Source organism: Chaetura pelagica, unplaced genomic scaffold (genome assembly GCF_000747805.2).
Source record: "Chaetura pelagica isolate M959 unplaced genomic scaffold, ChaPel_1.0 scaffold115, whole genome shotgun sequence".
NCBI classification, from domain to species: domain Eukaryota; kingdom Metazoa; phylum Chordata; class Aves; order Apodiformes; family Apodidae; genus Chaetura; species Chaetura pelagica.
In genome coordinates, this window is record NW_009953761.1 from 1758349 (window position 1) to 1775038 (window position 16690).

The 16690-nt window shown below is 40.9% G+C and overlaps 1 protein-coding gene across 1 annotated transcript in view; it reads left to right on the top strand.

Annotated features, from left to right (window-relative positions):
• Positions 1-16690, top strand: part of ENOX1 (ecto-NOX disulfide-thiol exchanger 1) — a 146989-nt gene that overhangs the window by 119220 nt on the left and 11079 nt on the right. Inside the window, exon 11 of the mRNA XM_010000871.1 lies at positions 4437-4493. Within this exon, the coding sequence (XP_009999173.1) occupies positions 4437-4493 (57 nt within the window). The remainder of the gene's footprint in view (positions 1-4436; positions 4494-16690) is intronic.

Genomic DNA, 16690 nt, shown 5'->3' on the forward strand with positions numbered 1-16690 from the left:
TAATTTCATGTCTTGAGTAACCTTTTCTCTTGCATTATTCTACACAGAGATCAGTGATGTGTGTTTTCACTCTGAATTTAAAAAAAATAATATTAGGTGAATTAAAAATACCTGAAACAAACAGCCCTTTCCTTTCAGACTAGTATTGAATAAAAAGAGCTTGGCATGTCCTATGTTATTCATGCAGATATGAGCATACAAAACATTCTACCATAATGGCATTAAAGAGTTAGTTATCAATGTGCTTATTTAAGCAGTGAGAAGCAAACCTCTGTAAATCTGATTATCACACCTTTGATAATAAGATGTTCTATGACACAGAGTATATGGTATTGTTTTATAAGCATGGTAAGATGGATAGTTACACAGCAAAAAGATAATCTGGTGCCGAGTCTGTAAATCTGGAGATGAAACAGTGCATTGTGTACAAGCACAGTGTGCACAAGTAAGTACATGTTTTCTGTACAGACGACATGGCTTGGACACACTGAAATCACAAATCCCTACCTGAGCTATACAAGCAGTCTCTGCTTTGATACCTTGTTTTAATCCTTTCCGTATAAACTTTGAGCTAAAATATTGGTTAAGTGTTTGTAACTTAAAGACTGTGGGATCTGAATTGCTTAGATGGCAGAGATGCACAATGCTGATTATTCTTTTGTTCAAGGTTTTTCAGAATCTATGTCTGAATATGTCTGCAGACAGATTTATGCATTTGAAGTTCATATTGGGAAAATTATGCTTATTTCAGAATTTTGTAATGCTCCTTATGAATACTGTGACATTGTTGCACATCCAGCATTTGGCTTTGAACACATCTAGTGACAAATATATTGTAGAAACTCATAATTTAGCTTTTGGAAAAAAAAAAGCTTTTATGTTCAGATACATGTGCTTAGCATTTACGGTTAGAAAGATAACCTTATAAATGAGAGCTGATGCAAGACTGTGTTACAAAAAATGTCATGAGGAAGAGTGGATTTGGTAATGACAGAATCTTTATAGTAAACACAGAGTCTACCAGATATCTTGAGTTAATTGCATCTCATTTATATTCTAGGTATAATGTTATAAAACACTTGATTAAAAAAAAAAAAAAAAAAAAGTAATTTCATTAAGTTATTTAGTATCTTGGAAGTGACTAAATGCTGAAAAAATGTATAGAATATCTAAATAGTACTGGGCCCCAGTAGAGACCACCAGGGCAGACTTTTGAATCTCTGCAAACTCCTATTAATTGCAAATCAAATGTGCACTCATGGTAGGCAGACAGATGAACTAGTAGCAGGATAGATCTGCTTTTCACTTGAGAATTAGCTCTGGAACATGCCTAAGGCCAAGACTGTAAGCAGCCAGAATTCCCAAGGAGTGCTACTTAGCCACTATGCTTCTCCAGCAACCCTGAACCAGTTCCAAAGCTTTCCAGAAAAGCAGGAGGCCTAGCAGTAGTGACCCCCACTTGCCAAGGCTCGTAGCTTTCTTTTACAAGCACCACAGCTTATCTGTGTGTTTTACCCACAATGGGTGTTGAAAATCGTCTGGTAGGGTCAAGTAAATACAAACATTTCTTTCAACAATAAGTAGCACCAGATGCCTGCCTTGATTATATGACTCATTTCTGTGATATGTTTGCTAAAATCTGCCCTTTCCTCTCAACTTGGAAGGGAGACCCTGCCTCACCACGGGTATGTTTGCACAGAGAGGTGCAGTAGTGCCTGAGCATACCTGCTTGCTCAGCAGTGTCTTGCATAGTCCCAGTTGCACTGGGACATCAGTAAACTGGGACAGCCTGCTGGGGCAGGCCCCGTTTGTTCCTGCATCCTGTTGCATTACTGTAGCCCAAAGGCTTCTGGATCAGATCTGGCCCATGGCTGCCAGCTCTGGTTGTCAGGGGGATTCATACCTACTGGTTTGGGTCAGACCTACTCCACTAAAGCATGAGATGCATCACACTCTTCGAACTCCTCAGCCCTTCTCCTTTCCTTTCAGGTAGGCCCTTGGTTGTTAGTGGCACCAGGTCAGTGTGTTGCCTCAGCATGCTCTCTGCTGGTAACATCATGTTGACCACAGACCTGTGAGGGAGCCTGCTTAGGGGGTTAGACAAGTCCTGTTTTTCCAGTATTGTATGTGTTTCTAAGGTTCCTGTTCCAACCTTTCACTATTTAGGATATGGCGAAATAATATAATTTTAATTTTTAAAAAAAACACAGACAATATTGGAAAAAAGGGGACTTTAGCCAGTTGGAATGCAAGTGCACATTCTCTACCCACAAGTTTTCTACCATTGTCCACACTGATTCACCTCCACCTCCTACTGCAGTGGTCCTAGAGTAGATGTGGATGCTAGCACCTTCTTGCCTGAACTCTGTCATCCTTTTTAGAACACGACAGGTAATAAAAGAAATAGAAAGGCTCAAGCATCCTGCATTACGGCCATCATGGTGGCCATCATGGTGGGAAACCACAGTGAGTTGAAAGCCAACACAGGCTGGAGGCTGAGTCCACTGTCCCATCAAACGTGTGGCTGACAGGAGAGTGGTACATCACCAGCAGAATGCATGTGGAGTGTTGCCCAGGAAGCTGGCAGTCATGCCAGGTGCCAAGGGGTCATGGCACTTTATCAGCCTGGAAAAGGAAAGGCAAAAGGTACATAATGCACAGCACTTCTTGAACACTCAGGACATGGCAATGGTGTGCAGAGCAGTTTTACATACCCAAGCATGCTCCCCTGACCTCGTATTCAGATAAGTAATTCAGAACTCAACAAGGCTGCTCACAAGAGATGAATTTCTATTATGAAGAATTGTCATAATCAGGAAATGTCTCCTCTGGTCTCACCATGATACTGAAATCCCTAACTTTGGTGCTTGTCTGGAAGTAGCCCTCTCAGCTTGTTCCTACCAGCTATTCTCACAGTGAGGTGGTTTCACAGGATGGCTATTTTTTCAGCCCAGGGAAAACATGTAGCGTTCATTGGAAATGTATCACCCTGCTGTCAGTATAAATTGCAGACTTTTCAAGGATATTCAAAGGATGAGCATCAGTGAATTTAACCAGGACACCTGATGAGTTTGCAGTCCCCAGCTCTCCTTCGTACTGCTTTATCAGGGGTTGCCAACCTCCTTTCCTCTCCATCAGGGATTGGTTTAGTGGCTTGAGCAGCAGTTCCTGCAGCAGTGCCATTTACAGCCCTGCAGAATAAGGTGCACAGAGACCATGACCCAGTATCCCTCATTGCCAGATTGAACTATGAGAGGCCAGGAACTAAATCACATACAGTTTATCTATTGCTGCCACCCAGCAGAAAGATCATGGAGGTAGCCTAGTCACCCTAGGGTGGTAGTCTGCCAACACTTCTGAGTCAGACACCTGATCAAAACATAACAGTGTTCCTGTTCCCCTGGATTTTAGGAGTGTTGTTATTCAGGATCACAACTGTATCATCAGCAGTTACATCAACCCCAGCTGTTGATTTTTTTTGCAAAAACAAGGAATGCAGAAGAAAGGTCTGTTTAATGTACCACACCTTCTCCCACTCCACGTCCCCAACCCAGATATCTACTCAGAATTAAGTTAGAATAAATGCATGACTCTTCAAAGATATATCTACAGAGTAAATGGTTCTGAGAGCTTCATTTAAGTGTATAAACCTTCATGGTTTATAAGCTCAGGAGACATGTGGTGTCTCCTCCTTTCTGTGTTTGCCCTATCACAGAATGAACGACTGCATATTTCACTGAGACTGAAGACATGAGCAAGGATATCCCTTATATCTCTTGGGAGTGATTTTTACAGTTCCCCAAGTATTCCTGGATTTTCCCCAAAAAGCTAATTTAATAAGGAGAAAAAAATTTGGGCTCAGATCATAAATTTGGAATTGGCAGCGTCTCCTCAGTTCTTCCTGACATTGGTTAAATAAAAGAGCTGCTCTTCACTTCCTTTCCCATCACACCCAGGAGCCATGTCAGTTATATAGATGCTTCCTCAGGAAGAAAATGTACAGTAGCACTTTGGCATCTTGAACAGTTCAAAATACATCATTCAGAAATAATCATTAGCAAAACACTATTTAGCTAGTGGCAACTTGCAAATATTTAAAGTTTAAATTAATAACAACAAGAACAGGAAAGGATTTATTATTCTTAAGAGCCAATTCTGTATACTTTTTATGCCTTGAAACTACTTTCTAATCTTATTATTTAAAAAATAATGACCCAGTCTTATTATTTTCCCTTTCTTTTGCCAACCTGTCAAGCTTTAAGTATGTTGGTTTCAAAATGGTTTGAACAAAAACTCATTAGAATTATATGCTCCATCTGTTTTTCTCATTGGAAGATTTATAAAACGCTCCTTCAAATAAATCAAAGATAACTGTATGAAATACGCAAATAACGTGCTCGTTTTGTTCTGTTTTGTTTTTTGTTTACTCTTTGCAGTTAAAAAGCGCCAAGGAATTAGCAGAAATCAATGGGCATGATGAATCTCAGGCAAATGTAGGTACAGCCACATATGTATAGATTTTTTTATATATATATATGCATGTGTACCGTCTCAAATTTATTATTTATCTCTTAAAACTGATAGAATAGCCAAATGATTTGCACATCAGGTTTGAATAGCCTGCTGTTTTGTTGTTTGTTTTTTTTCCTGAACCCACAGGTTCAAATCCCAGAAAACTTCATTTCGAGGTAGATAAATTGGGTTCCATGCAATTGACTTTGTAGGATTTATTTGGATGAGACTTTAACAACCAATGTCCTTCTTGCTGTACGTGGGTGTTAAAGATACCATGGAAACGACCGCAAGAGAAATGCTTTGCCTTAGTGTCCTGTCCAGGATTACTCAAGCTACAAAGTTATACTACTTGTCTCTGTGGCTGCTACTTTGCAGCTGAGCAAGTCTGGCCATACTTCATTTCTGAGTAAAGTGATTCACATAACTGGAAACAGTTAATTTACACAAGAAGACCAGATTAATTCATTGAGTCATTATGTTGTCCAAAATCATTAAAGGACTTGTTAAGGTCACGGTTTTTTAAAACCTGCTGCCAAAAAAAATGCTTCTGTTATTCCCTTAAGGTTTACACTCAAAACAGCAGTTTGGATAAAGGGAGGGAGGGAAAAGGAAAACTTTCCTTCTGTGTTTACTGTTCAGCTTTGTGTTTTGTAAGATTCTGTGATTCTGTGTGATTCTGTGTGTCATAAATGCAGGAAAATTTAAACTGATCATATATGACATCTTCCTCTTTGCCAACAGAAGTAGTAGCAGTCTGGACACGAATATATTTGAACATCTGTTTTAGTGAATGTGTTGTCTAATGGCACAGCCAGGAAAGCAGTTTTATTTTAAACCTGAATGGAAGGCTCGAATTTTCTAAGCTGCTTTGTGATAAGGAAATGTTGTCCTCTCTTTTTTAATCCTTTCCTTAATCTCATTCACTGTGGTCTGTTTCCGCAGTGAAGTCGATAGAGCCTCAGAGCTCTCAGCATTTGGACAGGAGACATTCAATATTGTCTGATAGCTCCAACCAATCTGCAACAGCAGTCTGTCTGCACAGTGTCTTACTGCCCCTTTGAAAGATTCTGTTTGCAAACCAAAATGAAGACATTAATCCTCTGATGATAGTGAAATGCTCACATTTGCTACCTAAAAACCTGTCTTTGTACAGCAGCTGGTTGCAGGTTTTCTAAAGGAACTTAGAAATGTAAGACACAGAAACTTTCTAAAGGAACTTTCTTCCTCTCCAAAAATGTGGATGAAAAAATGTTTTGCAGGACTGAAGTATTTTAAAGGAATATTACCTAAATGCTTCAAATTTTATCATTCTAGCTCATATGTACTGGATGAAATGGAAAAGCCTGAACATTTTATTTCTGTATAATATAAACTGAAGTAGCATTAAGGTAAAGCATTTCAATTGTGTAAGGAGAGTGTTTCAGTACCTAATTCCCAGATATCTAAACCAAAATATTTCAGAATCTTTGGTTCATGTTAATTTTTTTTAAATGTAGCATTTTTTTTTCTGGTTTGTAATTGTAAGAATTGTTCATATGCCTGAATATCCCACAGGGCAGAAAGTCTATTTTTTTCCCCCCTCTTTTCCATGAACTCTTCCCATGGTGATCTCATAGCAATATTAGACTCCTAAGAAAGGAAGTCAATACCTAAATTAATGGTGAAGAGGGAAACCAGACAGCTACAATTATTGAGTCACAGTTGCAGCTGTGTATTCAACAATTATGCCATCATGAAATCAGAGAATGCACAGCAGCACAGAGGGAACTAGAGAGAGAAAGAATGGATGTGAAAGCATTTGCTGCAATAATGAACTTTGTAAAATGGAAGTTGAGTTACCTCTTAAACAGTTGTCATTTATATCAAATATGTTGTGCTCAGGTGTTGTGCCTTGCAGATTGACTCTCTATATCTATTCTCAGCAGACTTCATGGTTCTTGCCCTTGGCCAGTCTGCAAATCTGGGATGATCAAAGAGAAAAAGACTTGCTGGTTCCTACGTGGTTGTTAGTGAACTGTGATGCATATAATGGGATTAGGACATATTTGTTACAGTTGACGGGTTGAATTCAGCAAATGAAATACTTTTACATGTAGAGCAATAGTAGGAGGTGTTGGTAAGGAAAAATGGCAATGTATGTCTATACACTGAACTCAATCTAATCTTCACACCTTGGCATACTTAGATTACTTAACAGAAAATCAGGCCGCTAGAAAGGACAGTAGGAAACTTTCAGCACACTGCTTGCCCATAAGAAAGCCCCCACTGTAATCCTAAAAAGATTATTTTCTGCAGTCCTCAGGCTTTCTGCTGGTGGCACTAGCCTGCATCATATTTTACATTAGAATATTGTTTCCTAATATAAAACCTGGAAATATTTTTCTTAGCAAAACCAGATATGTATAAACATAGATTCTTAGATCTATCCTGGTGTGTCTTCTATATTTCCATTATGTGAGACCATCTTGAAAGAGAAACAAGGATCTTACAGCCTTGGAAAAAGGAAAAGATCCATCCTAATATGTACCTAACCTGTAAATGGAAAATTCTTCCTTTCTTTCACTTGTTTTTGCAGGAGAATTGAGCACAGTTAATTAAGAGGCTGGAGCAATTGCAGTGTTATGGAACTCCCTGCCATGGAAGTTCACTGAGAAATCTGGGAAGAAAAAATCAGAAATGTTAGTGTATTGCTGGTGCATCAGTTATTGCCAGAAAGCAAATCCATCTCACAAGGCTCTGTAAACAGTCACAAGGGTGTTTTATGAGTGATGTGCCAGGTACATGCAGTAGTATTTGTTATGGCCGTTGACATTTCCCAGTTATCCTCTGTGTCAGGAAAGGCCAAATGTCAGGCTCAAGTGGTATATAGAGCCCAAGATCCTGGTCTGGTGTTAACAGAGACTTCGACACCCAGGACTGCCAGAGGTGCTGTCACTGAGTGTTCGTTTCCTTCAGCCCTGCAGTTAGGAAAAGATTGCTTCTTTCTTCTAATCTGTCCCCCTTTTGATCTCCTCTTCATTGCTGCATAGAGCCATACTTAATTCACATCTCTGTCTTAGCTGAAGAGAAAATAATAGGCAATGGACAATTATAATTTCAGATACAATCCTATTCCAGGGTGTTCCCAGACTTTTGGGACCTGATTAGTCCCAATGTGAGAAAAAAATCTTCCCTGGGAGGTGTGCTCAAGTACAGAACATTTTGCAAACTGAAAATATTAGTCACATTTTTTTGGCTAACTCTATAGAGGTAGTTTATTCTTTCACTGTTACTCTAAGATCAAAGATCTCCTTTTGCTCAGTGCTAAGTTCAGTATACACAGGGCACTGCATGCAAATACGGTTACATGGCCATGGTGAATATGCCTCTGTGTTAGGGGTGGGAGGCTAACGTCCATGTTTTCCCTCTGTTGTTATTGGAGAAAGGGAGATTTTTCTATAACCTTTTTAAAAGGACTCAGTGATACATCTCACTGAATGATTTCACCACAAGTTTTTTACCAGACTTTTTATCTGTTCAAGTTCCATTATTTGAACAAAGTAATGACTTTGACCTCATTTATCTGTCTCCCTCCACTTAGCATCTCCAGCAGCTTGGACACAATATTCTGTGGGTTTTTCTTCAGACATGAAATCAATAATATTAAGTAAGGACGCATTTTTCCATTTGAATGCTTGAAGCTATTATCAGATCATTTCTCAAGTTCAACCAAGCATCTTACATTTGATGTTGTTTCATCCTTTGATTTTTCCCCTCTATATCTGCTTTTCAAGCAGTTGCCACATGATTCCTGACTCTGAGGAGGAGTATACCCAGGGTGAAAGATTTCAACCATTTTACTAAATTGCTCACTTTATGCTACACTGAAGGTGGTATTATTCCTAACTGCACCTTAGTCTTCTCTTTTCACACAGCATGGTTAATCACTGGTAATCTTTACCAAAGACAAGTAAAGACACCTCTTAAATGGGGTTCATTTTTGTGACAAGCCAGGCAAAGATTTAAAAAAGCTAACCTCCCTCAATTTTTGGAGAAGTCTGTAATTCCATCAAACTCATCAGAGATCAGTTCTTGTACTTCTCTATGCAAACCTTTGTTGGAAGCACCCAAGGGTACCTGGTGTGAACGTCCCATGGCAGCGTATGTGTTAGTACACACCTGCCATAGGATGGAGCACCTCTATGCTGTGTGACTGCTTCACATCCAGCTGGGGGAGAAGAAAAGAACCTTTGAACACAGAGAGAAGAGAAGAAGCTGGAAGAGTGCAAAGCCTGCTCAAATTGTCCCAGTGGTACAATGGCACAAAATTTAGTCACTTTTATCAAAGAAGGTTCCAATTGACTGTTGATGCTTTTATTTTCACTTCTTTGTGAGTGCTACAGCTATTTCCTGGCTAGTCCACTCTTCAAAAGGCTTGCTCTTTCCAGAACACAGGCTGGTGACAGGAAAACCTGTTCTACACGGCTAATAAAAGAGCAACTGGGACCTAAAGTTACAGGCCAAAAAATACCGGTGCAGGCCTTGCACTGGTCAGGAAATTGTATGTTTCTTTTCTATCTGAGCTCCCTGGGTGCCAGGGCTTGGTGAGCTGTGACCCTCAGCCAGATGATGTGAGTCAGGGAGTAGCTGCCTCAGCTTGGCATCTCTGGAGCACACACCAGAGATGAGGGCTGCAACAAGTGAGGTGACGACAGATGAGTGTGTCTGAGGGTAGGGAGAAGGTGCTGGCAGCTTTTCTGTACTTAAGAGCCTAAGGGTTCAACCCCTTACAAGGGAGGCCAGAAGTTGGGGTTTGCTTCTCTCCTGCATCTGAGAAGGTTCAAAGCTACATTTCTGGAGACAAAAGAAAATAGGCTATGTGCAATCTCCAGACCGTCTGCTCTAACTGCTCCCCTTTGCAAGGAAAACAAGAGAAGCAGTGCAGAGCAGGGACATGGATGAAGATACCCATTTGAGGAGAGAGACATGGGGTTTGCTTGCTCATCATGGATGTGTTATTTTGTTAGCACAAGGTGAAAGAACCCTATGTTCTGATTAGAGTGTGGTGTGAAGTCCCCAGTGATCACTGAGACCCATTTACTCTCTGTGTTCAGGTTCTTCTGTCCCAGTGGGGCCAGGAGAAGGGGATGAGGAGTGGCCATGCCTGTTTCTACTCCCTGCCTTTTCCATTTCAGGCATTTATTTGTAGCCCTTCTATCACTCATTTCTTCTTATTTCCTTCAATTTAAGGCATGTGGAGTATGATAAATTCAAGCAGCTATGACCGTCTGCAGATCAGTAGCTTTCCTGCTTACCACAGCAGGCATGAGGAATCACCACCTCATGAATTCAATACTGAGAGGCCTGAAAAATAACAAGAGTTCAACTAGGTGGTTAGGACCATGTTATCAAAGAGCCTTTTCAGCCTCTAGAAGTTTTTACACACTGAAAGATCAAGAACCACTGAGTTCCCCCCTTCACCACCCCAGCCCTGGTTTGGCATATTAGGGGACAGCAACAGAGGTTTCAGCCACAATCTGACCCTACAGGGAGCAAGCAAATGGCTATGGCAGAACAAGGTGTATTCTGACAAAGAGTGTGCCACCTGAAGCAGATGTAGGTATAGCAATAACCCCTTTGTTAATGTGCAGGAAGAAATAACACCATTTCCTTGTCCCTAATTAAAAGTGTCAGAGTGGCATAGTAAGTTGGCTTTTGATTGGAGTCAAGTTTTGTCATCTGAGGGAGGAGAAAACTCTGAGACATAATGATAAAACCCATTCAGCCACCCACTCAGCAAATCACAAAAGTTTTTTTGTCTTTGAATTTCATTTGAGCTCCCCAGGGAGACAGTTCTTCAATACGCAGAGCTACCTGACATTTTAATATCTGATCACTCTGTAAAGCCTTTCAACCCAAAGCATTTTCCCCAAGTATTCATACTGCACACATATACAGGAGTCATCCCATCATTTCTAGTGAAGAAACTCAGCCTTATACATATGCAACTGTGTGCTTAACCCATGCAATGTACAAGGAAGATGGGCTTGTCAGAGCACTCAGGGTCCCCTGCTACCACCTGCAGGATGATGGGCCACCTCTGCTTCAGCCCCAAGCCTCCTACTGCAGTCTTGGGGATTGTACACTGCATTCACACTCCTTCCATCCTGCTAAAGTCCTTCAAGGAATAGACAGTAAAAAGTGACAGAAGAAAGAAAGGAATGTCAATATCCCCAGGAGGCACCCTTCTTGGAAGAATAGATTGTCATCCTAATCAAGATGAAATCCAAAGGAATGAGAGCTGCAAAATGTTTGTTTCAAGTACTTTTCAAATATTAAGATGTGGAGATTCCTGTGAATCTGGGGGTTTCCCTGGGTTTTCAGATACCTAAAATTCAAATACAAATCCTTGCTGAAAATCAGTTTCATAAAACATTTTTGGTTGTTCTCCACCCCCCCTGCCTCTTCCAATTACTTCCCTGTATTTCAACAAACACATTTTCAAAACAATTCTACACATTCCAGAAGGGAAATAAATTGCCTTTCTTTTTCTCTCTTTCTTTTAGAAGTTCCTCATTCTCAAGGAGATTGCTAGAGCAATATTTGTGTAAAGATGATTTGAAAGGCTCTTTCACAAGTTCTCAGTCTCAAGTATGCTTGAAGAATCCCTTCCTACAATGACCTTAGCAGAGCTGGTGGGCAGGTGATGCCTTTGTTCAGCCAACCTTTGGTTTGCTGCAATTCCCTAACACAAAGTGTGCAAAATGATGGTTACCTTTTCCCTTGCAAAACAACCCTCTTCACATCACATAAAACATCTGTGTTCAGTCATCAGGAACCTACACATAAATCCAGCTTTAGAAAACAAAGCAACCTGATCATGCTTTTAAAAATAAGCATGAAATAACTTTCATATTAGTCATCTGTATGTTGCATATGTACACTCCCATAAAATAGATGTGCTCAAATACAATGAGAACAATATAAAGAGATAGTTACAATGAGAAAAGCATTTTCAGATTATTACTAGTTGCCTAAACTCAGCAGATGAAAGTTATAATAGTAAAAGCTTTGTAATGAAAAAGTTAAAAGCATCTCTCTGGCAAATGGATCGGAAAAATAGGATGTCAAGAGCACCATAATACAATTAATCTTCACTCCTGAAAACACTTCCATCATGTAGGATAAATCAGACAAACTAATCTTAGATGCATAGAGGTGCTGTGAAGTGCTTAGTTTGCAAGGTCTTACAGTCATTGTTATAATTTTTCTTCATTGTTATTCCTATAAGTTTAATGCCAGATAATTTTTTAACCCGGTTGTCAATTACTTATTTGCTAATGCCAGTGCACTCTTAAATTTACAGTTATGGTAAGTTCCATATGAATGTACTTTAAAAGCAAATTTCTCTATTAGTGTACTTTAAAGGTAATTACAATGTGCTTGTGGCTGACAAAACCAACACTGGTTTCTTGCATAGCACAAAATAAGTTGTCAAGATTAGGTTTGATCAGCATGAAAAGGTGACACCTGGTCTGTATCATTTTTAATGATAGACCAGTCACATTCACCTGCAGTGTAGCATATGGCAAACACATTCTTGTGCATCACAAGGTAGGTAGTAGGAGGAGAAGGATCCTCTGAGATCCTGGAAAAAAGTACTTAAAAATAAGGGTTTTTTTAGCTCAGTTGTTAACCTGGTGCTAATTCTAAAACTAGCACAGGCTGCTTGTGAGACCTCTAGGTTTGGGCAGATTGTTTGGTTGGTTGCCTCATTCTTTGCCTTTTTCTTTTTATGCACGATGTTACACTGTTATTTGCTACAGTAAACTGAGTTATCCCAGTGCACAGAGAAAAGGCCAACAAATCTCTACATGTAGACAGCATGTCAGCAAGATGACCTAACTTCTTGTCAGCCACTTCATTGAAACTGACTCTTAGGCTGTAAGGAAAAGGACTGTGTAAAATACAATCTTTTGAGGAAGTAGTTAATTTGGCAGCACAAGATCAATTAATTTGCAGCAACAAAAGAATTACATTAATAAAAGATGATGAGCAATTTTCTAGTCATTAGAGTATTTTTAAAGAAGTAGTCAGCAGAGGGTCAGAAACAGTCACTCTGAGAAGATATGCTGAAGGAAGAGCTTTGTAACACACATGATGTTCCTGGAGAACTTTGTGTTACATTTCAAGTTCAGGCACTCAACCAAATTTCCACATGCTACATCACAGCACGGTGTCATAGCAGCTCATGACAGGGAGCAAGCTCCATTACAGGAAGAGCCATTTGGCCCAAACCAAGCATGGTTGCTGTCAGGAGATGCTGAATCCTGCAGCCCAACAGAGTCAAGGTGGTCGTGGCTCCATGCGACCAACCTGCAGTGAGGCTGAGGACACATCCCTCACAGGCAGAAACACAAACACACATACACATACAACACATGCATCATCTACACATGGCCAGCCACACAGAGCAACACAAACTCAGCATTCATAAACACAAACAGTGCTGATGGCCTCAGCTTGCTCCTCTTTCTGGCTGATTAGGATAAAGGTCCATTAGGGGGAAATATATATGCAGACTTATATGTTCATACAATGTGGATCTCTCCAGTAACCAGCCTTCAGCTCTCAGTCCGTCCCATAACTCCCCCCTGCCTTGTGCTTACACACACAGAAATAGATCTTTTACTCATTCATCAGATACCACGGTGTCCCCAGTTTCTGGTTTGAACCCCCTGGTCCCTTGCATGTGATGCACAGTCTTTGTGGTCTCTTCTGGATTCTTCCCAGACCTATGGCCACTTCAACATGTGGCTCCCAAGTGTATGATCCTTCTCAGTGGCTGGTCTGGCTTGATGTTCACCAGCGATCACAGAGCAGCCTACACACACACTCTCATCTCTCTAACAGCGACATTCCAAACACACAGCCCTCTGACCCCTGGTCCCACTACAGCTCCTAAGTTTGGACCCATGACATACCCCCATGCACACAGAATAGAGAATCCCTCAACCAGGAATAAATTTAGAAATAGAGTTTAATGACTGTATTGTACTGATCAGGGCATGGCATGGCCAGACAAGTGTGCTGACCAGCAATCAGTTTACATGTGACCAGTCCTTTATTTCTCCCTCCCAAACCACTGTGATTTCTCCATTTTTCTGCATTTTGTTTCCCCACAAAGGACCCTCAACTAAGTCTTGTGTAATCCCAAGACATCCCATAACAAGTTTCATATGCCTATAGGCAGTGGTCCTTTCAGTCTGTAAGGGGATCCACAGACAATTTCCATTGACTGGTCTTAATGGCTCTCATGCTTGACTCCTGGGGCTGATGTTTTCCCGTGACAGCCCTGGGAGGAGCTGGCTCAATGGACTCTCTAATTAGTCTATTGGGCTTTCCCCATCTGTGATGGTGCCTCTGTCCTTTGTGCTCACGGACATAAGACTTTAATCACAAGTATCAGGAGGAAGCAACAGGTTCTCTAGGTGACCCTGCTCTGGCAGGGGGGTTGGACTAGATGATCTTTCGAGGTCCCTTCCAGCCCCTAAGATTCTATGATTCTATGATTCTATGATTATGGTGGTTGGAAGATCCCTTCTTCAGGGGAAGGAGGCACCCATCTGTTGATGACACATTCCACATTTTTTGATGAGGGTGCAGAACTTGGATGTTGTGGAGAAACTGCTGAGGCAGTTTCCACATGGGCTTATCCACCCATGGGTCTGTTACTCCCTGTTGTGCATCACGTGCTCTGACCCCACAGATTTGAGAAGGAGTTGGACTAGGGACCTCTCAAGGTCACCGGTGTGGTTTTGCAATTCTGTGATCACCTGAGTCACTATCACTGTCTGTGAGTGGACTTACACATTGCCACATTTGCAAGGAGATTTGATTAAAGTTAAATTTAAATCACCTCTTTCATTGTAACTTAGTTCAAGTTGGATTGACTAATTTTGCATTCACCATGGAAAAGAACAGAGACAAGGACAGTGCCCCATTCTCAGCTGACAACCATGTTAAGCTGCCAGAAATTGTCCTGTACCTCAACCTTGCATGTCCCTGTAAATTTAAGCTGCCTGACTTGATGTGCATCAAAACCATTGCAAGGCTTCCTTGATTGGAAATTGAATTAAGCTCCATTCAGGTTGAAACAGCAAGATCAAATTTTCAGATGTGGGTCTGAGTTACATGTAAAGAAAGACCAGCAAAGGTGACACAAGTATACAAGACTTTAAGAGATCCCCAGGTAAATGAAAATAAATGAAAAATGTGCAGTCTTCATGTTGCAGTCCAGCTTCTACCCATTTTTTAGCAGTAGAATCATTAAACCTGCCTGACCATCAAGAAGCAGTTTGGGCAAGCACATCTGAAGTCTAAGCCCAGTTCTGTGAACTCATAACAGGTACAAATATGTCTATCAAGAGCTTAAGGACTGCAGATTTTTTATGACATGGTTCCTTCTTCTATCAAAATCATAACATTATCTTTGCAAGCTTACAGCATCTTTCTGGCCTGCTGTTAATAGCCTGCAAGGTTTTTCCTTATATTTCAGAAATATATATCTTTTTCTCTTCCTACTCGTTTTCTCTTGTAAATCCTCCTGACTGATGAGAGAGTGTGGTGTATCCCGTACATCTAACAATATTCAGCAGTTATTCTGTCATATGCCTGCTGTGTCCAACATCTACTCTTTCCTTCTTCTGCTAGTGTTTTAATGCCTCAGATGATTGGTTTTGTATCTGCAGTACAAGCATCAACATATCCTACAGACTTTTCCAGAGTCTGATAGGATTTTTCTTTTTAACTGGGTCTTTCAGGAGGCACAATATTATTTTTACCCACTCACTACACAGTTCTGCAGAATCCCCTGTATTACAACAAAGGGAATGAGGTCTTTGAAGACAATACGCAAGCAGTCATCATTCCCCTCGGATTTAAAGGTAATTATCAAATATTTGGATTACCCAGATAGCAGAGAGAATATTTCAGCTCTTTGGATATTTGTCATTTGCATCCTGATCACATGCCAGCTGTCTTCAATGTCACATTCATTAAATCCCATATTCTGCCTTTCAGGCAGAGTCCTGAACAATGGGGGATGCAGAGCTGCACCCTGGCAGGAGCAGTTTCCAGGTAGGGCAGCTGCTGTTCATGCCTTGCTCAGCTCTTGGTCAGTGTTTATAGGAAATGGCAAACCCTGACTAGCCTCATTTTAAAGGATCCTGGCTAGCCTGTGTTTTCAGGATCACAGAAATTTTTTAGGCTAAAGAAAAGCATTTCTGCTAAAGAGAGAAGCCCCAGGCAAGAGCAGATATTTTATATTCTGTCTGCATTTTTTCCACAGATGGAAGACTGGTCTGTAGAGGATGAGTGATGTCTGGATTGAGAACTTTTTATTTCATATTTTACTTTCCCACAGGATGAAAAAAGAAACCAATTAAGGCCTGAAAGACCCAGATCATCCACCCTAAATATCTGGGGCTTTCTGATCTGCCAGTACCCTAGAGTGTTCTTCAGTACCTGCTACTGGGCTCTGTAAAAAATCACCACCTCTCTTCTGCTTTTCAGGACTTCTGTGTCTCTCTTTGGCACACGCAGCTTTCTTAGGTGTCACATTCTTATTTGTTGTGCCTACAGTGTGGTACCCAGCTGCCTTGTGGTGGACCATTACAGACAATGAGACCAGGCACATTTTTGAGCAGCCCACTTGCCAATGCTTCTTTCTTCCTTTGCTTCCACAAGAAGCCAGGGTACATGAGAGAGGGACACAAACCCAGCATCTCTCCTACCTTATTGCCAGGACATGGTGAAGATATACATCCATGTGCAAAAACTGCCATGTTCAACTTTCCACAGCCATCAGCTCCTTGTCAGTGGTGGTGTCAGACATCTGCCTGTAGAAATGAATAGTCAGTGTGAGAAAATTATTATATGCCATCCTTTGTTTTATGCAGCAAGTTCTCCTGGAAGTTTTTCAGAAAGACCCTTGTCTTTCCCTCCCTCGTTCAAAAGCAGAGAGCCCCAAATCAAAGTCCTGGTCCCAAGGGGTATCTGCAGCATCATAAGACTTGTCAGGCCCTCAAGGAAATTAATGTCTTTTCATCATCTGCTGATACATGAAAGCATCATTTGCAGGGAAAACTCCAAGCTGGCAATGGTGAGAGCACCACACAGAAGGGCTAAATTCCTG